The sequence below is a fragment of the Microtus oregoni genome, unplaced genomic scaffold (assembly GCF_018167655.1).
Source record: "Microtus oregoni isolate MIOR12 unplaced genomic scaffold, Mior012 000001F_ref0000356, whole genome shotgun sequence".
In the NCBI taxonomy this organism is placed as follows: Eukaryota; Metazoa; Chordata; class Mammalia; order Rodentia; family Cricetidae; genus Microtus; species Microtus oregoni.
Window position 1 is genome coordinate 54,309,435 of NW_024543060.1, and position 26,583 is coordinate 54,336,017.

The 26,583-nt window shown below is 41.6% G+C and overlaps 1 protein-coding gene and 1 pseudogene across 4 annotated transcripts; one reads left to right on the top strand and one right to left on the bottom strand.

The window, feature by feature from the left end:
- Positions 1 to 392: 392 nt before the first annotated feature.
- Mdm2 (MDM2 proto-oncogene) lies at positions 393 to 24,762 on the bottom strand. Of its 4 annotated transcripts, none has more exons than XM_041670415.1 (12): positions 24,574 to 24,762; positions 24,128 to 24,202; positions 23,903 to 23,987; positions 19,046 to 19,120; positions 15,862 to 15,995; positions 15,471 to 15,520; positions 9,417 to 9,484; positions 8,988 to 9,084; positions 8,162 to 8,310; positions 4,408 to 4,563; positions 3,216 to 3,293; positions 393 to 2,265 (listed from the first exon to the last, which is right to left on the bottom strand). In XM_041670415.1, the coding sequence occupies exons 3-12, from the start codon at positions 23,981 to 23,983 to the stop codon at positions 1,693 to 1,695; spliced, it is 1,461 nt and encodes a 486-aa protein (XP_041526349.1). In that variant the 5' UTR covers positions 23,984 to 23,987; positions 24,128 to 24,202; positions 24,574 to 24,762; the 3' UTR covers positions 393 to 1,692. The 4 variants fall into 4 exon arrangements, with proteins under 4 accessions (XP_041526349.1, XP_041526357.1, XP_041526341.1 ...); XM_041670423.1 differs by having other exon boundaries at positions 24,128 to 24,234; XM_041670407.1 differs by having other exon boundaries at positions 24,128 to 24,288.
- LOC121465013 lies at positions 11,737 to 11,798 on the top strand (annotated as a pseudogene).
- Positions 24,763 to 26,583: the final 1,821 nt, after the last annotated feature.

Genomic DNA, 26,583 nt, shown 5'->3' on the forward strand with positions numbered 1-26,583 from the left:
GTTTGGGGGTCTGAAGTTTGCATGTGGCTATTGCATAGCCAGCCTCAAGACCCAGGTCCCAAGCAAAACTAAATTACTTTGTTCCCCAGTGCACTGAGCTCAATCACCAGCCCCATTCAGTCAATTCCTGTTGAGCACCTATAAAAATGACAAGACATCCCTGGCTTCCTAGGATTTAGTTTCAAAGAAAACAAAAAAGCAATTACAACAAGGCAATACCATTCACTACAACCAAGTGGAGAGTACTAAAGCGGCCTTTCACTGATGGCCACTTTAGCCTAGGGAGAAGAGCATCTGGCTGCCCACGGCAGAGTGAGCAGGCACAGTCAAACGCAGACATCCAGACTTGTCAGCCACATAGACTGTTAGAAAAAATATGTAAGAGTCAGTGAACCTCTTAAAACAATCCTTTATTTAATAAACCATTTATTAGCAAATAAATAATGTATGTATACCACACCTAAATATTTAGGATCTAGTACTGCCCAAGGATATAACCTCAGCATTACAAAGTGAAAGAGTGTAGCTTCACTTAGTCACCGGATACCAAAGCTGAAGCAATCATTCCTCGCTGTTCTCCTATGTAGATGTAATAGACTCATCATAAGGAGTGGTTTTCTGTTTGATTCCTTTAGCCAACGAGGTTAGTACAAAACCATCCTCTAGTTACTCTAAACTTACAGTCCAGATGATTTTACTTTCTACACTTGAACATGTGAAAAATACAGGATCCTTCAATCAAAGACTATGAACCAAGAAGTTAATCTACAGGGATGGAGAAATCATTCTAAAATACTATGCATGTTTTAAAATGAGTTCTCATTATCCACGTTCTGAATTAGTCTTTCTGAATGGTTTCTAAACCTTAAGTACAGCCTGAAACTTAGGCAACATCAGGAACCATGGAGCTGAGCCCAAGAAGGTGCTTCAGAATTTCCAACATGAGACAAGAGTGCATCACCTGTCCCTCTTCTCATGACAAAAGCTGGAAAATAAGGTGCATGTTTTTACAGACACGGCACCAGATACAACTCGTACCTTAAAAGAGTGTGCACACTTGGGGCACGTGTGGAGATCAAAGAACAACTTTGTGGGTCTGGTCCCCTCCTTCTCCTTTCAAGGGTTCCAGGGATCAAGCTTATGCCATCAGGTTTACATAGCCAAGTGCCTTACCAGCATCCTCTCTCCAGCCCACACCCATAACAGCTGGAGAACTAAGGAGTTTCAGAATTTAGTAACTTATATATTCAATCCTTCACACAGCTTTACGTCCTTATATAAGAGGTATTAAATAAATTAAATGTTCTATATTCACAGAGGAAAAAAAAGAAATCAAATACTTCTTATGCAGTCAATTCTCAGAATGGACCCATCATTTGCAGCTGGAGAGAACTTCCAACAGTCCTTCCAGGTAGAATGTATTTAAAATACAAGGAAAATGGAAAAGGAAAAGGAGCTACACAGCCAATGCAGATTACATTAAAACCCAAATGTAAATATAATCAAGTGAAATTCTCCTAAAAGGAAGGAAACACTATTGTCACCCTCAAGGAGATAAATCATACAACAAATTTTATATGAACCGAGACGCTTTTCTTGCTTTAGTGTATGCAGAAAAAATAAAACTCATGTTATCTAATTTGGGGGTTATATAGTTAGAAATATATAATTCTATTTCTATGGCCAGGTCAGCTAGCTGAAATAAGTTAGCACGATCATCTGAATTGGTTGTCTGCACACTGGGCAGGGCTTGTTCCTCTTCTTAAGCTTCTTTGCACATGTGAAACATGACATGAGATGTCCGGTTTTACCATGAACAATGCAACCATTTTTAGGCCGCCCTTGACAAATCACACATGGCTCAGTAGCATTAAGAGAGAAGCCAGATTCCATACTTTCTTCCTTGTCTTGTGTCTCCTCCTTCTCCACCTCTCTGACATCTTCCTGGCTGCTATAAACAACACTACTAGAAGTCGACGGCTGGGAGTAGTCCTCACTCTCCTGTGACGGGGAGGCATGGACCTCTTTGTCATCATCTTCCTCGGTGCAGGGCTCTTTAGAATCATTCACTGTAGATTTTTTTCCATCAGGCACATCTAAGCCTTCCTCTGCCTGAGTCAAGGTCTCCAGCTTGGCTTTTTCCAAGATTTCCCCTTTATCTTTTTTATCTTCTGGAAGCCAATTCTCACGAAGGGTCCAACATCTATTGCAGTGGGATGGAAGGGGAGGATTCATTTCATTGCAGGAGGTACATTTCCAATAGTCCTTCAATAAAAGAAGACATTAACTCTTGTTATTAGTCACAGCAAGGCTAGCAACGTCACAGTACGCCTGAGGTAAAAGTCTATCACATAGATAATTTTCAGCATTTCATGTTTTACATAAAATAGGTAAAAAGCCCATGAGAAACAGAGTTAATGCTTATACCAGAAATTAGCTAAGAGAGCAGGTGTTAGACACTTTCCCTGCATGTATACACAAACATGGAGAACTGTGTGAAATAATAACTGCACGTCTGGGATCAATCTCTAGCACTATTTAAAAAACAAAAACAAACAAACAAACAAACTGAACATCCCCATTTCATCCACAAGAGAAATCTAAAACCATTCTCGTCAGCTATCAGAGCTCCAATATACCATTCTCATCACAATCCAGCCTTGTCAATGTTCTCCTGGACTCTTAACTGCTCAGTGTGTCTTCCTTATACCAATTTCTCTTCACACAACTGGAGAAGCACACTCTCCCGCATCCCTGAGTCATCACTGAACATGTCCTGTATCCTTGCATACACTGAAGGGTGAACTTCCTAGTGAACCCTGGATAAATATATCCAGTTTACCTTGCCTGGCAAGCGGACTAATGCAGAAGCAATGAGGGTAAAGTCCATTTATTCTCCCACACCGATTTCTTGATTCTGGCTAAGTGTGGCTTCCACTCATCTCCAAAACCAAAACCAAAACCAAAAGGTCTTGTTAGACGAGGATGAATGTTTCAGGGGTCCAATATATTCAAGGTTAAATTCCATCCCATAAAACCAAACAAATGTATCAACAGATTCTACTACAACAAAGAAGGAAAAATACTCTAACTCATAAGAGTTTAAAATTTTTAACTGTATAGAATTAACTCACTTTTCAGAGTAAATTAAGCTAACTTTTCCCAATCCTCATCTCAGAGCCGTCTTTATTTCTGTGAAGTATCTGTATACTTACAGCTAAGGAGATTTCAGGGTCTCCCTCAAAGGAGTCTGTATCACTTTCTCCTGTCTGATACACTGTGACTCGATAGACCTAATAAGACAAATTCATTAGCATCAATTTACCTCTCAACCAAGAAGGCTGAATTCTTAATAAGTCCTAAACAAATAGCTAGAGCCACTAACTCTCCATGAGATCTGAAGGGCAAGTCAAACGCAGTTCCAGTAAAGTAGACAAAGTAGAAGAGTAAACTCTTCACCCACCATGGCAAGAGCTGTTTAACTACTTTTTTTTAAAAAAAATATTTATTTATAATGTCCTGCTTTCATGCACGTCTGCACACCAAAAGAGGGCGCCAGATCTCATTACAGATCATTGTGAGCCACCATGTGGTTCCTGGGAATTGAACTCAGGACCTCTGGAAGAACAGCCAGCACTCTTAACCTCTGAGCCATCTCTCCAGCCCGGAGTTGTTAATACTTAGCAAACAAAATATTCAAGAAAAACCGGACGGTGGTGGCGCACGCCTTTAATCCCAGCACTCGGAGGCAGAGACAGGCGGATCTTTGTGAGTTCGAGGCCAGCCTGGTCTACAAGAGCTAGTTCCAGGGCAGGCTCTAAAGCTAAAGAGAAACCCTGTCTCGAAAAAAACCCAAAAAAAAAATTTCAAGAAAACCTATTTTACAAATTCTGAGTTATTAGCCAGAAAACAACAAACAACTAGAAATGTTAAAAGTATAGTCACTCCCAAGAAAGAGATATACAGGCACCATCTGACACTTTTGTTTGCTGCATGTTTTATATTTGTGAAAAACAAATTATTATTAAAAGAGAGGAATAGGAGTAATGACGCTTGCCTTTGATCCGAGCACTCTGGAGGCAGAGGCAGGCAGATCACTGTGAGTCAGCCTGGTCTACACAGACAGTTCAGGATCAGCCAAGGGCTACATGGTGATACTCTGTCTCAAGAAAAACAAACAAACAAACAAATAAATAGTAGAACCAAATGGAGAAGTTTATGGGCAGACCATTACAAGAATGTCCATTAATGCCTAAGTTTCTGACCTAGTAATATGAGATTATAATAAACCAGAAGCTGTAATATTTTGCCTTAAGCTCACAAATGAAAAAAACCAAAAATTTCAAGTGACTCTGAACGTATTGCATCTCCAATCTTATTAAAAAGCTAGCAACCATGGAAACCCACCTCATCATCCTCATCTGAGAGCTCGTGCCCATCTTCACTCAGGCTGTAATCTTCGGAGTCAAGAGACTCAACTTCAAATTCTACACTAAATTGATCCGAAACCGAATCCTGATCCAACCAATCACCTGAGTGTTCACTTACACCATCATCAAGATCCTATGGGAAAAGAATAAAGTGAACTTAAAGACATTGCCTCTAGGCTTCAGTAAGAGCTTCCTAATTCATCCTGGGCCACTATTTCCTCCTCCTGTTCATGTTGCACAGACTGGCGCAAGGTTATTACATTAATATTCAATCTTCCCTGCTCAAAATTCTACTACATGAAAGAAAAAGGTCAAAGGGCCTTAGCACTGAAGTTACACTCAGTATGACTGCATTAGCATTTCCAAAAACCCTCAGCTAAACACACTCTATCCTACTCAACACCCACACTCCAGTCAGATTCTGTTTCCTAATTCTTCCACTAACTTTCCCTCCCTAAAATAATTTGAGCTTCTAAATCCCAGTCACCTTTGTTTGGCTAAACCTCTAACAATAATAACCTTTCCTATTTATGCAATTATTGATTATATACACACCTATTAATTAGATGAAGCGTAACTGCAAGCTTCTCTATAAAATACAAAAAAGGCTAAGACTTACCTTAATTACACTATTAGCGTGTCAGAATGCTAGTTACTGCACAAATACAAATCTGCTATTTGGGTTTTTGAGACAGGATCTACATATGTAGCCTTAACTGGCCTAGAACTGGACGCTGCTTCCTGAATGCTGTGATTAAGACTGTGCTGCCAGCCCAGAATAACTTGATTTGAAAAGCTTCAAGACAAATTTTCAAATTTATTTTTACAATTCTGTGTATTTTCAACTGACCCCACGTTTTAGGATTTAATAACTCACAGCTTCAGAACCTAATGTTATCTGTCTATGCTAAAGGTAAGAACACATACCAAGGCTATAATCTTCTCAATCAAGAGATTCAATTTAAAGGGCTGAGTATGGTGGCGGACACCTTTAATCCCAGCACTCAGGAGGATGAGGCAGGAGGATATCTGTGAGTTCAAGACCAGCCTGGCCTACAGAGGACAGCAAATAGTCAGGACTAGAGAGGATCAGTCTCAAAAAAACATAAAAGAGATTCAACTTAAAATCCTCCACTAAACTGATCACAAGCTGGATCCTGAGCTATAACTGAGAAGAGTACTCTACGCTAAGAGTCAGGACACAGGTCAACTTCAGATCCATCATCTAACTTCTAGAGAATACAGTCCCTTGAGGCATGAAAGGAGTCTGAATTAATATAATCAACAAAAACAGTGTTATTATTTTATAAATTTCAAAATAGGGACTTGAAGTGATGTTGATAAAGCAGTAGAAAAAGCAACTCTTCAAGGACTAGCTCTAATTCCTACACAACTTCCACTGACACAGGTTAGGACAGTCGGTCACATCTCTGGTGACCCAACAGTGTCCCTTCACTCAACTCTAGAATCAGACTTTCTGCAGCAGTTGTCTGCAAGCTGTATTATCTTTTTTTTTCAAATATTTATTTATTTATTACGTATACAATATTCTGTCTGTATGCCTGAAGGCCAGTTGAGGGCGCCAGACGTCTTTACAGATGGTTGTGAGCCACCATGTGGTTGCTGGGAATTGAACTCAGGACCTTTGGAAGAGCAGGCAATGCTCTTAACCACTGAGCCATCTCTCCAGCCCCCAAGCTGTATTATCTTAACACCAGTGTATTTTTATAAACAAATCTTTCCTGAACAAAGCCATGCATGTGTGTCTACACATCTATGGTTGCTTTTCCAAATTAAGAAAATCCAACAGAGACCAAAGCAAACCAGACCCAAAAGGTTAACTACATGGTGTTTGACAACACTGTTGGGGACCAGAGATGGCTCACGGATAACAATGCCAAGACTGAGGCACTGAGTTCTCTACCTCTGGTGGAAAGAGAAACCGATTACCTTGAGCTGTCCTTTGACCTCATCACATCCCTCACAAATGCACTGTGGCAGACATAATCCGCACGCACACACATAAACAAACATGCTGTTTTCAAATGCAATATAGAAAGCTGTTTTGAAGCCAGGTGGCAGTGGCACACACCTCTAATCCCAGCACTTGGGAGGCAGAGGCAGGCAGGTCTCTTTGAGTTTGAGGCCAGCCTGGTCTATAAAAAGAGTTCTAGGACAGTCAGGGTTACACAGAGAAACCCTGTCTCAAAATTAAAAAAAAAAAAAAAAAAGCTGTTATTACAGTTCAACTTTCAACAAATAAACCAGCATAGTCTGAATTTAATATCTCTCATACACAGACCTAGAAATCAGAAGCCTGATTAGCTCTGTGCAATGTAGGTTTGTACGTGGATAGTGAATATTGGTGTCATCTTTACTGATACAGAACTCCAACAAAGCTAAAGTTCCCAAAGTCGTCTTCAGTGGGGCACAGGAGGCTGAAGTGTATAGCGATACAGTGCTTGCCTACCATGTGCAAACTTCTTTCTGGGTTTGATCTCTGGCAAGGAGAACGAACAAGGAAACAATCAAAGCAAACTTCCCTTAGATTTCTACAGTACGTAACTGAGATGAATTTCAGTTTCCTTCGTTTATTTAAAAAGTGTAACTTCTAAATGTTCAGTTTGCTTTCTGCCCCAACACACCTGAGCTGTGTGAGCTGACCACTAGTACAGTGGTCCACACCTAAGGATGACGTCAGTAAGGACGGAATCTGTACTCATTTCCCAGGAGCACTGCTACTCTACTCTCCCCTTCTCTCCAAACCTAGGACTAGAAGCAGGAGCTCTATACAGATTTAAGATTAAATTTTACCACTGTGTTCAGCATCAGTCTCACATCAAACAAGGGCACTTGTTAAAGATTCCTTTTATGTTTATTTATTATAAAACTAGGGAACAAAATAAAGGCTTGAGGGGGATGGCAAGCTACTGTTGAAAAAGCCCCACCCTAGCTTCCTGGCAGCACATCCCTTGGCTCTGCCTCTTCTCTCAGTCACGTCTATCCCCAGTGAAAACCCCACCTCTTGAACCAAAATGTTCCTCTCAATGGGCCCGTAACAGGCATTCTATTTATAAGTTTGTTAGAACTTTAAGGACTTGCTGGGTGGTGGTGGCGCACGCCTTTAATCCCAGCACTCAGGAGACAGAGGCAGGTGAATCTCTGTGAGTTTGAGGTCAGCCTGGTCTACAAGAGTGAGTTCCAGGACAGGCTCCAAGGCCTCAGAGAAACCTGTCTCAAAAAAGAAAAAAAAAAAAAAAACAACTTTAAGGATTAAGACTTGAAAAAAAAAAATTAAAACTGGAAAACAGGACTACAGAGATGACTCAGGAGTTTAGAACACTTGATGCTCTCACAGATGACCCAGGTTCCACACACACACAGCGGCCATAACCACCCAGCTATGGTCCAGGGGATGCAACATCCTCTTCTGGCCTCCAAGGACAGCGCATGCATGTGAAACATACTAGCTGACAAAACCCTTACATAAAAAATAATCCTGGTGGTGGTGGTGGCAGCACACACCTTAATCACAGCACTTGGGAGGCAGAGGCAGGCAGATCTCTGAATTCGAGGCCAGCCTGGTCTACAAAGCAAGTTCCAGGATAGTCAGGGCTGTTACACAGAGAAACCCTGTGTCCAAAAAACATATATACCTAAATAAATATATAAATAATACATAGATAATAATAAAACAAATCTATTCTTAAATAATCAAAACCGACACATACCTGATGTGAGGGGGTCTCTGTGGACTCACTGCTGCTGCTTCTTTCACAGCATATCTCTCTCAACACACACAAAGCCAGGCTCTCATCAAAGGAAAGGGATCTGTGGCGCTTCCTTTGCCGCTCACCAGGTAGTTCATCTGAGTTTTCTTCTATGTATTAAAGGGAAACAGGTAGTTAAATCCCTGTGCTGTGGCTGATTCAGAAACTGTAATGTCTTAGTTCCTATTTGTAACAAAAGTCAACCATTTACATTCTTAAAGTCAGTGTTTCACTGGATCTGTCCAACTAAAAACACTGAAAAGTTTCCAATGTTTTTTCTGAACTTTACCTCCAAAAGTTACAATAAACTGGATCCATTTAGAGCTCTTACTGACCCAAAAATATACAATATTTCTGTCAACACTAAGCGTTAAAAATTTGAGTATACTAGATATGGTGGCACACATCTTTAATCCTAACACCTGGGAGGCAGAGGCAGGTCAATCTGTGAGTGAGGCCAGCCTGGTCTCTGCAGAGATACTGTCTCAAAAAAATAATTAAAATAAAATAGAAAACAAGACTTCATCTTTTATTATAGAACCAAAACCAGGGGTCTAGAGCAATGGTTCTTCCTAATGCGGCGACCCTTTAATACAGTTCCTCCTTATGGTGTGGTGACCCCAACCAAAGTTATTTTTGTTGCTACTGTTAGGGATCATAAATGTAAATATCTGTTTTATGATGATCTTAGGCAACTGTGAAAAGGTCATCTGACCCCAAAACCACAGTATTAAAGGAAGAACCCCCAAACAACTATGTAATATGCCAAGTAATTACTCATATATACCTGTCTCACTAATTGCTCTCCTTCTAGATGAGGTAGACGGTCTAGAAAATGAATCTGAAGATGAAGGCTTCTCTTCTTGTGGCTCTTGCACAGGGTCCTAAACACACAAGAAAACGTAAAATATGACAAAGTAACACAGCACAGGCTGCTTCGAGCTCTGTTTTATATAACCTTCCCAATTTTCAAGAACTATTTGTCATGAAGCTGGAGAGATGAGTTAGAGATTAAGAACATGTGCTGTTCTGGACTGGCTAACTTTGGCTCTCATCACTCATGTCTGGGGCAGCTCACAACCATCTGTAACTCCAGCTCCAGGTGATATGGCATCCACTACTGGCCCAGGAATGCAAACACTCAAGGACAATACACACAAATAGAAAGTTTTAAAAAGAAACCTTGTAGAAGAGTAAGAAATAAATTAACTATTACCTCCTGATCACTCCCACCTGCAGGCTGACATCTGTTCTCACTCACTGATGTGCCGGAGTCTGAAGACTCTAAGAGAAAGGAAAAACTGACTCAACACAAAGAATAAGAATTCAACATATACCAGTTTAACCCAACCCTGTACAAAATTTAACCTTTCAACAAGCATTAGCCATGTATGTCCCAAGTGTCATTTGCATACTAAAACATGGACATAAATTAAACTTTAAAACAGTAATTATAAAGTAAAATAAGCCGGGCAGTGGTGGTGCACACCTTTAATCCCAGTACTTAGAAGGCAGAAGCAGAGCAGGCAGATCTCTGTGAGTTCGAGGTCAGCCTGGTCTATAGAATGAGTTCCAGGACAGGCTCCAAAGCTAGAAAAAAGCCTGTCTTGAAAAACCAAAATAATAATTAATAAAAAGTAAAATAAGCAAAATTTTAAAATATACTAGCAGATACCGGGCATGGTAGTGCACTCAGCACTCAGGAGGCAGAAGCAGGTGGATCTCTGTGAGTTCAAGGCCAGCCTGGTCTACAAAGAAAAGTTCCAGGACAGCCAGGGCTGCACAGAGAAACACTGTCTTGGGGGTGGGGGAAAGAGAATATACTAGCAGAGGAAACAAAGAAGGATCTTTTGGTAGATGCGGGGGAGAAAGGATGGAAACTATCAAGACACATTTTGTAACAGCCTATGCTGAAGCTGGTATATAACAGGCATTCCAGAGAGAAAAGCAGTATTGTGAGAAGGCTTCCAGACACACACAGTTCCTGTGGCACAAAATTAAACTAATTCATTTACTGGAGCGGAAGCAAAGAGTAATGTTTGTTCAGCCAGACAGCACAACATATCATTCTTCTGAGCAGTTCCATAAACTTGCCTAAGGCCATCTTGTAATAGGGTTTTAGTTCAAGAAATAAAGCTCATGGCCGGGCGGTGGTGGCGCACGCCTTTAATCCCAGCACTCGGGAGGCAGAGGCAGGCGGATCTCTGTGAGTTCGAGACCAGCCTGGTCTACAAGAGCTAGTTCCAGGACAGGCTCCAAAACCACAGAGAAACCCTGTCTCGAAAAACCAAAAAAAAAAAAAAAAAAAACAAAACAAAACAAAAAAAAGAAATAAAGCTCATTTCCTAGCTCACAGAACTATTCTCCCCAGGGAGCAATCATAAAACTCCTAAATAAGGAGTAGCAAATCACTGACAAAACAGAATTTAAAAAGAAGGAAAAAAAACCCATAGAAACAAACAACAAACCACTGGGCATGATATACACCAATCATCCCCAGTTATTGGGCAGACTCAGATAGGATTACAATTTGAGGCCAGCCAGAGCATCTCAGTGACACTCTTGTCAAAATAAAAAGTTACAGGTAATTCAGAGGCCTAAATGAGAGGCCTCAATTAGCATGTGTGAGGTCCTGGGCCCAAAGTCCAGTATGGAAAAACAAATAATAGAACATTGAGGCAAGCAAACTTAAGACTAGAAACTGGGTAAGGCCAGGTGTTTAATGCAGCTTGTCTCCAGGACAGTCAGGGTCCCACACAGAGAAACCCTGTCTTGAAAAAAACCAAAGCCCAAAAGGTTGAAATGCAGTGTAGAAGGGGCTGATAAAGAGGACACCAAGAGTCTAACTGTGAAAAACTGTGATTGTAGGAGGGTGGACGCTTTAGATTGCAAAATAATTAACTTAAATGAGCTACTCGGGTAGGCAGGCACAGTTGGTATTTAGTTTTACAAATCAAGCTCTCAAAACATCAAAATTTCAGAACTGAGAAGGACAAAATTACTCAAAACCATAGTCGAATACCGATCACTGCCACCTTGAAGCACTTCCATCAACAGTGCAGCCAGGCCTGGGCTCTGAGCACTCTGAAATGATGTAGTACCATAAAAACTCCTGCATTCTATGGAAACACACAGATTATAAACCAAATACATAAACAGGCTGTTACCTGGGAATTTGCCTTAATACGTGTAAAAATTACAGGACAAATTAATAAAGTGCCAGGTGTAACAAGGTTGACAACTGATCTAGAATTTCCAAAATTACTTTAACTGAACTAAAATACAAAAATGAAAATACGTAATTTACAGCTGACCCTTTAATTCTTCTAGTAATCTGTCGGTTTATTTAAATGAATGACTATTAAGATACTTTAGTGGGGCGGTGGTGGCACGTGCCTTTAAACCCAGCACTTGGGAGACAGAGGCAGGCGGATCTCTGTCAGTTCAAGGCTAGCTTGGTCTACAAAAGCTAGTTCCAGGAGAGGATCCAAAACTACAAAGAAACCCTGTCTCGAAAAACCAAAAAAGATACTTGAGTGCTCGCTTTGGCAGCACATACACTAAAGTTGGAACAATACAGAGAAGATTAGCATGGCCCTGTGCCACCATCTGACTTTTATTAATAGCCTTACAGGTCCCCGGTAATCCCAGCACACTCAAGAGGGAGAAGCCCAAAGATTACAAGTTCAAGGCCAAACTGGATACTCTCTCAAAAAAAAAGTCTCAGTTATCAAATTAGTCATTACTTTGTTCTGGGTTAAGATAAGATCCTGGTGCCTTTTATAGACACTATTTTGGTATTGAAACCCAAACATATAACAATTCAATGAGATACTATATTATACAATATGTGAGATCTCAATGGAACACAGGAAACAGGTATGTAGTGCAGTATACACAATAACACATAACACAATACACCCTGAATACAGAATGGAATAGTGGATTACAAGAGTGGTCAGTTCAGTCTACAAACTAAACAGGTTTCTGAACACAGTTTAAAGATAACCCTCCTCCCCTTTTTTTGGTTTTTTCGAGACAGGGTTTCTCTGTAGCTTTGGAGCCAGTTCTGGCACTCGCTCTGTAGACCAGACTGGCCTCAAACTCACAGAGATTAAAGGTGAGTGCCAACACTGCCCAGTCTAAGGATAAACTTTTTAAGGTTTATGGTGTTTTGAAGCCTACACCTACTGGTATTCAAGTACACACTACTAGCCAAATATGGTGGTACGTAATCCTATAATCCTAGGGTCCTTCAGAGGCTGGAGGAGGAGAATCACTAACTCCAAAATAGTCTGAGATGCATACTAGACATCTTGTCTCAAAACATCTTTAAAGGTTTGGGAGATGCTATCGGTCTTCCCAACTTAAGTGTTTTTATACTGTAGAAATGATATCATTTATACCATGAAAATCGGCAACTACTACAAATCAGTATTTTCCCCCCTTGGAAAAACTTATTAAAAATGGATCAAAGGAGCAGACACAGTGGCACACACCTATAGTCCCAGCACTTAAGTGATGGAGGAAGGTCATTGGCTAATAAAGAAACTGCCTTGGCCCATTTGATAGGCCAGCCTTTAGGTGGGTGAAGTAAACAGAACAGAATGCTGGGAGGAAGAAGAAGTGAGCTAAGATGCATTAGCTCTGCTCTCTGGGGCAGACACAATAAAGCTCCAACCCAGGATGGACACCTCGGTGCTACACACATTAACAGAAATGGGCCAGGCAGTGTTTAAATGAATACAGTTTGTGTGTTGTTATTTGGGGGCATAAGCTAGCCAAGTGGCCGGGAGCAGGAAGCAGCCCACAGCTCCCTTCTACACTTAAGAGACAGACACAGGTGGATCTCTGAGTTCAAGGTCTGCCTGGTCTATATAGTGAGCTCCAGCCCAGCCAGGGCTATGTAGTGATATACTGTCTTTAAAAAAAAAGGGAGGAGGGAGAAGAGAGGAGGGTTTAAGAAAAAGAAAGACCAACCCTTTTCTTTAAAAAGTATCAAAACACTATTCCATGTGTGTATCTTTATAGAATGAAAACCAAGTACCTTTACTAAAGCCTCAAAAGGCTGCATCCCAAAACTGAGTTGAGTCAGTCTGAGTAGGTAGCTCAGCGTCAGTGTGCATGTTACCACTGCAGACAGACTACTGCAAGCAGAGCTAAACTGCTGCTTACCTAAAAAATGGAAATGACTGTCTATTCAAGAAAGACTGGAAAGGGGGCAAGAAAAGAGCAAGGTCCTACTTAGGTCGCAAACATCTCAATTCATTTCAAGGTCTGATCAACTTCTAGTAGCCTTTAATATTAGTTATTTTTCAAAGAAATTCTAACTGATAACCCAAGGTTTCAACAAACATGAACGGGGCATTCAACGTTGTATGATACATTTTGTATTATACTTTTTATAATAGTTTTAGTTCACAGCCATTTCCTACTCAAGTTTATACTCCTATTATAATTATGCATAAAGTAATTCTTAAAAAGAATCACTGGGCCTGGCAAGTCAGGCCAGGAAATAAGGAAACTTGCTGCCCAAACCTTATGACCCGAGCTCACTCCAGAGTCTGATCTTCAGGACCCACGTGACTCCCTCAAGCTGTCAGCTGACATCATATGCACATCACAGCACATAAAAGTGCTCACAGAAGCACAAGTCAATGTAGGTTGAGTTTTCTGGGGTTTCTTTTTTGTTTTTTTTTTTTTTTTTTAAGGAAAATGATGAGACTGGAGACATGACTCAGTGGGTAAGAACACACACTGCTCTTACAGTGGTCCTAAGTTCGGTTTCCCAGCACTCATGGCAAGTGGCTCAAAACCCCCTGTAACTCCACTCTAGGGAATCTAACACCTCTGGCTGCTGTGGACTCCTGCACTCATGTGCATATCACACCCACATACAGGGGACACACAAACTTTTCTCTTTTCTTTTTCTTTGACAGTGTCTCATTATGTAGACTTGGCTAGACAGGTCCATCTGCCTGTGCCTCCCAAGTGCTGAAGTGCTGAGACTGAAGGTATGCATCACCACATCAGGCTCCATAATTAATTTTTTTTCAAAAGAGGGTTGTAGTAATGGCACGGGACACTCTTGCAAGAGGTAGCGGCTCACTTACAATAGTCTAGGAGATCAATTCCCTTCTTCTGGCCTCTGTGGGTACTTCCCATTTGGGATGCACAAACATACACACAGGCAAAACAAAAAACACCCACACACATTAGAGGGAGGGAGGGAGGGAGGTTGGTTGGTTTCCTTGTGTAAGAGCTCTGGCTGTCCTGGAACTCACTTTGGAGACCAGGCTGGCCTTCAACTCAAGAGATGTTTCTACCACCTGAGTGCTAGGATTAAAGACGTGTGCCACCACTGGCCGCAGGGCTGTTGAGGCAGCTAGCTAAAACAACACTTTCCAAGCACAGATGAGTCCCTGGGTCCAGTTCCCAGCAGTGCTGAATAAATGAATGAATGCCATGTGGGTTGTAATCCCAGATACTTGGGAGAGCAGCAACACTGAGTTCCAAACCAGCCTAGAAAATTTACAGGGATCCAATCTCAAAACAAAGCAAAAAAGTAAACAGAGGCTGGAACTATGGCTCAGTGGTTAAGAGCATTGGCTATTATTCCAGACAAATCTGGATATCTCACAACTGTCTGTAATTCCAGTTTGTAATTCCAGTTCTAGACCTGATGGCCTTCTCTGTCCTCACAGGCACTGCACACAGATGGTACACAGACATACACAGGCAAAACACTGACACACATAAAAATAAGTAATAATTTACAACAAAATTAGTCAGCACTGAAAGAGGTGACTAAAATAATAAGAGAACCAGAAACACAAAATGCATGCACATAGATAGCAAAAATGTCTCTGTACCGTTTTGTTCTGCCTTTTACTTTACAGTGCTAGGGATTGCAGCAGAACTGCACACAGGCTGGGAAAGCACTCTTCCACTAAGTATGTCCAATCCTTAAAACACGACTAGAGGGACTGGCAGGACGCTTGCACAGAAGCCTAAAAGTCTGAGGAGGATTTCTAGAGCCCACATAAAAAGAATGCAGCATGAGTTCCACATGGACATCATCATGGCCCATGTCCCACCCACAGACATGTATCATATACACACACACCAAGATACTCAAACACTTTCTAAAAGCTCAAGGGTTCTCAACTACATAGTGAGCTTGAGGTTAGACTAGGATACATGAGACCCTGAGTCAGAAAGAACTGTCTTCAGAGCTACAGTATTTTCAGAGTATTCAAAATTAACTTACCTTGCTGACTTACGACCACCAAGTTTCTGTAGATCATTGTATATATTTTCCTTGTAAGGAAAAGAAAAATTATAAATAGAGAACCTAGAGCTGAGTGAAGTTAGATCCCTTACACGCCCAAACAACCACACAGTGGAGGGAGCTATCTTCTGAACACCACACTCACAAGGAACATGCTCACACACAATTAAACAAACAACAACATATATCAACAAACGGGCTTGTAATACTCCAGGAATTCAGGTTCCCAAACAATATACTACCCCCTCCCCAAATGAGTATCAGGGCCAGGAGTGTCAGCAGCAGTAGAGCATCTTGTATGCATGGCCACAGTTTCTCTCTGACAGAGGGACAGAGATGGAGGCGAGCTGCAGCTTTCTGATTTATTTACCTGTGCTCTTTCACGGAGAAGCTTGGCACTCCAAACAAGTCTCCTAGAAGATCATTTGAACAATACACAATATGTTGCTGCTTCTCATCATATAATCGTTTAGTCATAATATACTGGCCAAGATAAAATATAATCTGAAATAGAAATGTCATTTTTAAGTATTAAAGAAAACTAAATATCAGTTTTGCATACATTGAGTAATACCCCCTTATCTAAACAACCACATCCACAATCCTATACAAGACCATTTTGTGTCTAGCTCTTTTAAAGTTGATGAAAACAGAAGTAACTGTTCCTTTCCTTCACATTACTTAAATGAGTTTCTTTTCTTTTTTCTCATAAACTTTAATTCTGCTCAGAAATCTAGATACTAACATTCTAGGAAAGAAAGGGGAGGCAAAAATTGTTTTCTTCAATCACCTAAAACTTCAACAGCTCTGAAGTCATCCCAGAGGAACAGGAAAATCACCAATGGCATCTCCCAATCAGACAGTCTCAGTTATTACTGCAATCAACCCGAGTAGTCCATGGTCCCAACCACTACTATTAAACAGTAGTGCTCTGTGCTCCATAAATCAGTTTTAGCACACACTGTTATCCCAAAAGCAGCCCATCAACAAGGCAAGTCTGTAAGCATACTACAGTGCACAGTGCAGCTGTCAGTACAGCCTCATTGTCCCGACACAATTGTTATCACGGGATGGAAATGAAAAGGCCGCCCCTTGGTCTGACACTGAGCACCGCCAAAATAGAAAGAAACATAAAAAAGGATGAAGAAACCACTCTAGGACTGACCCCTATTCCAGTGCACTTTTTACTACCCCATACTGGTTTTCACTACTCTCTCAAGTGCCCCAGGAGAAAGAACTGAAAATAGACAATATAAACAGCTCTAAGTCCCACATCCAACTCTGGGTCTAAACTAACTCCAGAGATCTGTCCTAAACAAGGAAATGTTTTTCCTTGTCAATACTCCTTAAATAATACAGTATTAACAATTGCTTATATCATGTATTAGGTAATATAGAGATATCAAAGCATAAGGAAAACTGTACATACACTGCATTGAAAGTTTTATGTTTTAAAGTAAGGGACTTGGAAGGCAATGCCCTGTGGAGAACAGAAGAACATCACTGAGCCACTGCATACAGCTCAATACAAGCACCCAACATCTTTTTGATGGCTTTGATCTATTTTCTACTCTGTCTGCTGCTAAATCCATACTTTCTTGTTTATTTCCTTAACTAATTTTATAAAGGTCAACCGAAAAAGTTAATGACCCTAAAAACATCACTTAACACTTAAGAGACTTAGTAGTTTTAGTAGCTAAGCAGGAATCAATCAACTTTTTTTGTTTTGTTTTGTTTTTCGAGATAGGGTTCTACAGCTCTGACTGTCCTGCTCTGTAGACCAGGCTGGCCTTCAACTCAGAGATCCGCCTGCCCCTGCCTCCCGAGTGCTGATATTAAATATGTGTGCCATCACCACCCAGTGAGTCAATCAACACTAAAGGAACGTGCCTACACATCCATGATCACAGACAATGCTGTAGGCAGTGGGACAAGAAAAACAGGTTCCTCCTAGAAAGTATCCTCTAAGAGGTTTCTAACAGTATAGCTGATTCAGTCTCTTCCTGTCCCACTAACCAGTCATAAGAACAAAACTTCAGTGTTTTAAGTAAACAAGATAACACTTGTATCTCTCACACTGAAATTGTCTACAACTGCCCAGCCACTCACTGAAAACCATACTTTCATAAACAACTTTAAGGTAAACAACAGTACAATGCTGTGTCCACGAAAACAGACGACAGGTTCATGGAATCAACTCACCCGGGATTTCAGTACAGTACGTTGTACTCTTGTAGCTCTAGAGCACAAGTTCCAACCTGGGACCCAGGGATACCCAAGAAGTCCTTCGATAAAATTAAGGGAATTCAACAATTGTGATGGGAAGGGGGTATGGGGAGGGGGTATGATCTTCATTTTCACTAAATTTGAACTGAAACTTAGTTTTCTCATCAATTATGAATATAGGCAACAAATGACAATATTTTTAATTTCTGTCACCAATAAACTGTTTTTGTACTGTGCTATCCCTAAAAACAAATATTTTAACATTTTATTTCATTCCTTACTACACTAAATTCAAACTTACTGTCAGTATTTTGTTTTGTTTTTATGTGCACTGATGTTCTGCCTGAATGTATGCCTGGGTGAGGGTGCCCTGGAACTGAAGTTACAGACAGCTGTGGGCTGCCATGTGCAAGCTGGGAATTGAATTTGGGTCTTCTAGAAGAGCAGTCAGTGTTTCTAACTGCTGAGCCACATCTCCAGCCCCGTATTTTGTTAATGTAAAAGGTTTATACTGGGCAGGTGAGATGGTTCAAAAGGTAAAGGTGCTTCCTGCCAAGCCAGATGACCCTTGTCTGATTACCCAGGATTCACCGGGTAGGAGAGAACTGATTCCTCAAAATGTCCTTTAATCTCCATTATACATGTACATATACACAAAATAAATAAAGCTTTAAAAATTAAAAAGTAACTAAAAGTACATTATCATAAATTTGTTTACTGTTATGCATTTAAATGATTCTGAGAAATTACAAATCAGAGACTTTTACCAATTTGCCAAATGAGCTCACAACACAAATGCTAAGAATTCTATAACCCCAAGCACTCAGAGGCATGGGCAGGTGGACTTCTGTGATTTAGAGGCCAGTCTGGTCTATAAAGAGATTTCCAGGACATCAGAGCTACATAGAAAAACCTTGTCTCAAAAAAAGAAAGTCATACAAATTAGTATTTTTAGCTTCAAAATATAGTTCAAATGGTCACAAAACAGTGTCCCTGCTTATTACAAAATCTTTCTATATAACAAATCTTACCCACAAACTTGAAAAAAATACTACAAATGGCTATTAAGACTATTATTAACTATTAATAGTATTAACTATTAAGTATTCAGGTTAGAGAGATGGCTCAGTGGTTAAGAGCACTGGCTGTTCTTCCAGAGGACCTAAGTAGAATTCCCAGGAACCACATGGTAACTCACAACCATCTGTAATGAGATCTGGCGCCCTCTTCTGGTCTGCAGGTGTACATACAGACAGAATACTGTATACATAATAAAATCAAAAAAAGGAAAAAAAGACATCAATTCTCTATCTCTCGGTTCTGCTCACCTCTTTCATAGTATAAGTATCTTTTTGCGCACCAACAGACTTTAACAACTTCAAAAGCAATGGCTTTGGTCTAACCTGTAGAAGAAAAGAACAGCTGCTGTTATATCCACTCTCCAGCATAAGCCCACCAAGTCTATCCAAAAGGAAGCCCAATAAAGGCAGCAAATACTATTTAACAATGTTACAAAGTCAGACCTCAAAAAGTTGCGTTTTACACTAAGTGCAATAGACTTCATAAATGGAGAGGCACACATCACCAAAGAGGAAGAAAAATGCTATAGAAAAAAACTATTAAGCAATTATCATGAAGTCATTAAATACTATTAGTTGTGATCAAAAAACAAACAGTATCAAGGGCCAGGTGGTGGTGGTGCATGCCTTTAATTCCAGACAGGCAGGTGGATCTCTGTAGGTTCAAGGCCAGCCTAGCCTACAAAAGCTAGTTCCAGGGATGGCTCTACAGAGAAACCCAGTTTCGAAAAAAAACAAACAAAAAAAAAAACAGTATCAAGGCCGGGCGATGGTGGCGCACGCCTTTAATCCCAGCACTCGGGAGGCAGAGGCAGGCGGATCTCTGTGAGTTCGAGACCACCCTGGTCTACAGAGCTAGTTCCAGGACAGGCTCCAAAGCCACAGAGAAACCCTGTCTCGAAAAAAACCAAAAAAAAAAAAAAAAAACAGTATCAAGAGGCTCAGAGATTAAAAGTACTTGTTGCGTATGCAGAGGACCCAGGCTCAGTTCCTAGGACCCACCAACCATCAGGCACCTCACAACTGCCTGAAACTCCAGCTTGTTCCAGGTGATTCAACAACGTCTTCTGGCTTCTGCAGGGACTGAACATACATGGGAATGTGATACTATTTCCTTTCTCCAGCTCTATCATCTGTTTACTACTAAAAAATCTTAAAAAAAAAAAAAAAAAGACATTTAAGAATGTAGGGTAAACTGGTGGTGGTTGTGCATGCCTTTAATCCCAGCACTCGGGAGGCAGAGGCAGGCGGATCTCTGTGAGTTCGAGACCAGCCTGGTCTACAGAGCTAGTTCCAGGACAGGCTCCAAAGCCACACAGAAACCCTGTCTCGAAAAACCAAAAAAAAAAAAAAAAAATCTAGTTGAGATCCAATGTGCTTAGCAAGTGTACTGTACAAACCCAAAGGTCTGCTCTAAGGAAACTTACAGAATGAAGGAGAAAAAAATACACCTTTAGGACTAAGCCTATCACCAATCTATTATACACCCAACTGCTACAGAACAAATCCAAACCAAAGAGGTAATGAACAATTCAAAGACTACAATTCATGTCCCTCAACTACAGCTCAGTATTTTCTTCCTATGTGATTTACACTTCAAACACTCACTTATAATCATTTACAATGCACCCAAAAAGGCGAGATAGTGCCACAAAAAAACAAAACAACAACAAAAAAAAAAAGACAGGACTTTTATTTAAAGAGCATGCCAGTAAAATCAGAAGAGCCAGAAGGTATTTTTTCCATGTCTAGCCAATTAAAGCAAAGTACTAAATGAACTACAGGAGTGAATACAAAATAAACTTTATTTGTAAAAACAGGCCTTATTGTACCAGAAGCTAGTCTAGGCTGACTCTAATCTAGCCTTCCCAGTAGTGAGATAATAATTGGTGGGGCTAAGAGATAACTTAGAGGCTAAGAACACTTGCTGCTCTTACAGAGGCCCTGGGTTTTGTTCCCAGCACTCACATAATAGATCAAAACCATCTGTAACGAGTTCCAAGGACTCTGACACCCTCTTCTGGCTTCTGTAGGCACCAGGCATCCACATGGTACACATACAACCATGCAGGCAAAACATTCACACTCACAAAATTCCTTAAAAAGCTAGGCAGTGGTGGCACATGCCAGCACTCGGGAGGCAGAGGCAGGTGGATCTCTATGAGTTCGAGACCAACCTGGTCTTATAAGGTTAGTTAGGGGACAGGCTCCAAAGCTACAGAGAAACCCTGTCTCAAAAAAGAAAAAAAAAAAAAAAAGACAACTGCCACCTAACTGGCAAGCTGCACTATTCTGAAGATGCTCCTGTCCCTTACAGCTTTAATGAGTCTTTTGTTTCATTTTGTTTATGCATATGAGTATTTTACCTGCATGTACTTCTGTGCACCACTTGTGTCCTTGGTCCCCAAGGAGGTCAGAAAAGAATGTCAAATCCTTTAACACTGGAGTTACAGATGGCTGTGAGTCATCATATGGGTGCTGAGAATAGAACCAGGTCCACTAGGAGTAACCAGCACTCCTAGCCACTTAGCTGTCTTTCCCTAGCAGGACAGTTTTTTATGGCTTCACATGGCGCAAACCCTCTTTGTCTACATGGCCTAGAATGCAACCTCAGGAGGTAGCCTCAAGACAAACCGGACTAAAGTGAATACCACTTCTAGACAGCATTTGGTTTATTTTTAAAAGACTGTTAAATGCTTTAAGGATAGTAAGTACACTGAGTCAACTAAAGTTGAAAGAATGTTTGGAAAACCAGGATGGAGTAGGCATGTAATGTGATCATGCTCACTTTATCTGCAAAACTCAACTTTTATAAACTCACCCCACACAAATCATTATCTTTGCATATTTATTTTTGGTATTTGGGGCTTTTTAAAAAAATTTTAGCTATTTTTATGTGTATTGGTGTTTCACCTGCATGTATACCTGTATGCCATGTTCATACAGTACCCCTAGAGGCCAAAAGAGGCCAGTAGATCTTCTGGAACTGGAATTACAAGAGGGTTGAGCCACCTTGTTGGTGATGGGAATCCAACCTAGATCCTTTGAAAGAGCAGCAAGTGCACTTGTAACTAACTACCCAGCACCCTCTCCAGTCCCACTTTTTTAAAGACTATTTTTAGCGGTTTTAAAATGTTCTTTAGAAATGCATTTATTCCTGCCAGGCGGTGGTGTCGCACGCCTTTAATCCCAGCACTCTGAAGGCAGAGGCAGGTGGATCTCTGTGAGTTTGAGGCCAGCCTGGTCTCCAAGAGCTAGTTCCAGGACAGGCTCCAAAGCTAGAGAAACCCTGTCTCGAAAAACAAAAAACAAAAAAAAACAAAAAAAAAACAAAAAAAAACAAAAAGAAAGAAAAAGCATTTATTCCTAAAGAGTACACAAATAGGTTATCAAATACCAAATAGTCAATACTGTAACTATACACATAAATGGCATTATTCACACAGAGAAATTTGTATTTAGGAAGATGTGTATGCATGTAACAAAAATTAATGAAAACAAGGTCATGAATTTGCAAAATAGAAAAAGCATATTGGAGGCTTTGGAAAAAGAAGGAACAAATTGTACAATTATAATCTCAGAAACAAGGAAGAAGTTTCAAAAAAAAAAAAGGGGGAACCACCTGGACGTGGTGGTGCAGGCTTTTAATCCCAACACTCAGAAGGAAGAGGCTGCCAGATCTCTGTGAGTTCAAGGCCAGCCTGGTCTACAGAGTGAATTCCAGGACAGCATGACAGCACAGCTAAATCTGTCACAACCCCACATGCAAAAAACAAGTTTTAAAGTGCTACATGAAAATACGATAAATACGTGCATAATCTTTGAACAGATTCTTGCAACACATTCTAAGAAAACTCAGAAGTCATCAAAACAGATAAATCTGACTATATAAAAATATTTTCAGTAATAAAGACATCAAGTTACATACAGTACTAGTAAAAAAATTAACTACACTGAAAATGCGCAGAACTAGAGAATCATGCAAACTACTATGAAAATCGCAAAAGGGAATGAGGGGAGAAGGAAAAGAGAGGGCTAAACAGAGGCAGAGGTTGAGCACAACTCTGGATAAACAAGTTACTTGATAAATCAAAGGACAGGCTGCCTCACTGGAGATCCAGGCCTGAATCCTGAAACAACAGTCCAGTAACAGTAAGACTGGCTCACAGTCTTAGGACACAGTTTATAAACAACGAGAAGGGGCATGTGAAGAATGCCAACAAGATAAATGTTTAAAGAAGTGGAAAGCTAAAATACCTTGACAGGTGTGCATGTAGCAAATCATCACATTCTTCAAAAATATGTACAAAATGACATCAAAAGGAAAAAAGAAAGCTAGCGCTAATTCAGTGCTGGCAGGAGTGAAGACCATCATCACCTTTTGGTGAGCCAGTTACCAGTTAGCAATCAGATGTGCTTATTCAGGTCCTACGATTTTTACTTCCCTATCTTTCTTACAGAATAATGACACACTTATTTTACTGACAAACAGGAGGCAACTTTTACATCTACCAGGAGGTCACAGGGCTAAGACTGTAGCTCAGCTCAGTGGGACAGTACTTATGCACCCACAGCCCAAAGGCTGGGGTCCAATCTGACACCAAAAGCAAACAAAAGCTGTAAAGACTTAAGAAAAACACTCAAATGGTGTGCTCATGTTATCAAACACTCTGCAGTCATTAAAAGTAATTCTGTAGTTTACTGAGGACACTTTTATATATTAATATAGAATAGGAAACAAGATATAGAGCAAAGACTGGTACTTTGAATTTTTATTTTATGCATTCCTGTAATGACAAAAGCTTCAAGAGTTTATAGTGCCTTTAAGATTACCATTTCCACAGCTGTAGAACAAACACAATGCATGTCATAAGCGTTAGCATCCACACTTGATGTAATGGAACTCATTTTAAAGGCCGTGTCAGGTGAAGAGCTATGAAAATACAGATTCTTGCTGTTAATTCCCTAATGCAATCACAACCGAGGAAGTTTTCATTAAACATACAGTTACAATTTTAGGGCTGTGCTACAGCTTGGGTTTAAGCGTCTTATTTGACTACCTAGTAAGATAAGTTATTTTTATACACTCAAGACAAAAATACCAACCAGAGTCTCTTGTTCCGAAGCTGGAATCTGTGAGGTGCTTACGGCACCATCAGTAGACACAGACATGTTGATATTGCACATTGGCCTACAAGTAGAAAGAAAAAAAAAAAACAGACGATAAAAACTTGAAATGGTAAAATACTTTTTTTTATAAAAGAAACAAAAAACGTCTTTAACAGTAGCTTTCGTAAATCAAAAAAGGACATGAAGCGAGTTGTCCCTTACGTGGATCCACGCAGGAGAGGCGCCGTAGTCGGGGAGGCCACAGGTGTCCCCTCTCCGCTCGCCGGCAGCAGACGGCTGCAGAAAAGGCCGGGTTTAAATAGCCCCAGCTGGAGGCAAGTCAGGGCTTAGCTCCTCCAGCAGGCGACGCGAACGTGTCCCAACTTGACCAGCCCGACAGGAAAAGCTGAGTCAACTCGGGGCAGCCCGGTCCCGCCCCACCCAGAGGTGCAGGCCACAGGCACCCGCGGTCGCCCGGACCCCTGCGGGGAGCCCAGAGCGACCCCGGAGACCACCCGCATCCCCCGCCGCGGGGCCTGCCGGGAGGCCCCCCGCCTGGCGCCCCGCCAGCCGAGGCCCCGCCCTCTGGCCCGGCGAGGACACCGCGGCCACCCGCCAGCAAACGGTCACCCGGCCTCGTGCCCCGCGCCCCCGCTCCCGGCGCCTACCCTCTCCTCCCCGCGTGGCTCCCGACCCTTCACGGGACGCGCGGAGGCCCGGCGACCATTTCGCTCCGGAGCTCGAGCGACGGCGGCTCCTGGCTGAGAGCCCGGCCGCCTCTCGGCTACCCGGGCCGAGGAGGCCCCCGCCACAAAGCGGAGTTCCGCGGCGCGCGCCCCCTGCCGCCCGCGGGGAGAGTGCCGGAAGTCACGGCCCATCCGGGAACCAGCGCGCACGCACGCACGGCGCCGCCTTCTGGACCAATAGAACCAATAGGAGGCGGGCGTGCGCGCGGGGCGTGGGGAGGGGTGGGAGGGCCCGCGCAGCGCAGGTGTGGCGAATGGCTTTTGATGAGTTAGTTTTGTTGTTCTTGTTAAACCGCAACGGTAACGAGGCAAATTCGTATCCAAGACGGAAGCAAGAATAACAGCTGTGTGGTATTTTAAACCCACCCCGCCTGCTGCTGGAGTTGTATACCAATGAGTTATTTTCAGACTTTAAAATAAAAATAGGACTGGGGAGATGGCTCGGTAGTAAAGAGTATATACGGCTCCTTTTCCGGTTCTCACCATCCACGCCACATAAACTTTAGTTTCCAGGGGAATCCATCAGCCTCTTCTGGCTTGCGTGATCAACTAACTGTACACATACTCATAATTAAAATTTAATTGTTTTTTTAAAAAGCCATAGACGTATACTCCAATGTTCACAATTTTCTAGTTGGTGGTTATAGAAGGCATTGGGTCTTGAAGCTGAACCCAGATGTACTGGGTCCTGTCTGTAATCCCAGAGGAGAGAAACACAGCTGACTGAGTCTACTTTTTTGTTTTGTTTTATTTTGTTTTGTTTTTCGAGACAGGGTTTCTCTGTAGCTTTGGAGCCTGTCCTGGAGCTCTGAGTCTACTTTTTAAGATATATTTAAGAACCTGGGCAAGAGTGGCACACTCCTTTAATCCCCAGCACTTGGGAGACAGAAACAGGTGGATCTCAGTGAGTTCCAGACCAGCCTGGTCTACAAAGTGAATTCCAGGACATCCAGAGCTGTTACACAGATAAACTCTTGTCTCAAAAAAAGGGGGGAGGGGCGGAAAGATGGCTCAGTGGTTCTTAACATTGGCTGTTCTTCCAGAGGTTGTGAGTTCAATTCCCAGCAACCACATGGTGGCTTACAACCATCCTTAATGAGATCTGGCGCCCTCTTCTGGCATGTGGGCATACATGGAGGCAGATGTTTTATACATGATAAATCTTAAAAAAAAAAAAAAAAGACATTTAAGAATGTAGGGTAAACTGGTGGTGGTTGTGCATGCCTTTAATCCCAGGCAGAGGCAGGTGGATCAGATCTCTATGAGTTCGAGGCCAGCCTGGTCTACAAGAGCTAGTTCCAGGACAGGCTCCAAAGCTACAGAGAAACCCTGTCTTGAAAAAAAAAAAAAAGAGGAATGTAGGGTATCATAAGGCTCCTGTTGGGGCAGTCCTGCATTGATCAATCCTCGGCACCAAAATTAAAAGCCCCAGATCTTAAATCAAGAGTGGTGGCAATTTGTACAGTCAAAGATAATCAGGACTGAGACAGGAGGATAGCTTGAGACAAGCAATGTAAAGCTAATTTGAATAACATTGATAATCCATCTCAAGAAGACAGAAGGAACTTTTGTTCTTTGGGATTTGGACCAGGCATGGTGGCATAGGCCTTTAACCCCAGCAATAGGGAACAAGAAACTGATGAGTTCAAGGCCAACCTGGGCTACATAGAGAGACCTTGTCAAAGAAAGAAAGACGTAGCTGAGCGGGTAGAGGGCTTTCCCAGCAGCATAAAGCCTTGCCCGGCTCCATCCCCAGTACCAGATAAGTCAGGCATGATGGTGCACATGTGTAGGCCCATCACTTAGGAGGTGGAGGCAGGAGGATCAGAAGTTTGAGGCCAGCCAGACACAACATGAGATCCTGTGTTGAAATAAGTCCTCCACCATTATTAACCTCAAGGACTTGGTGTGGCTTTTTAAATCATTCCTTTA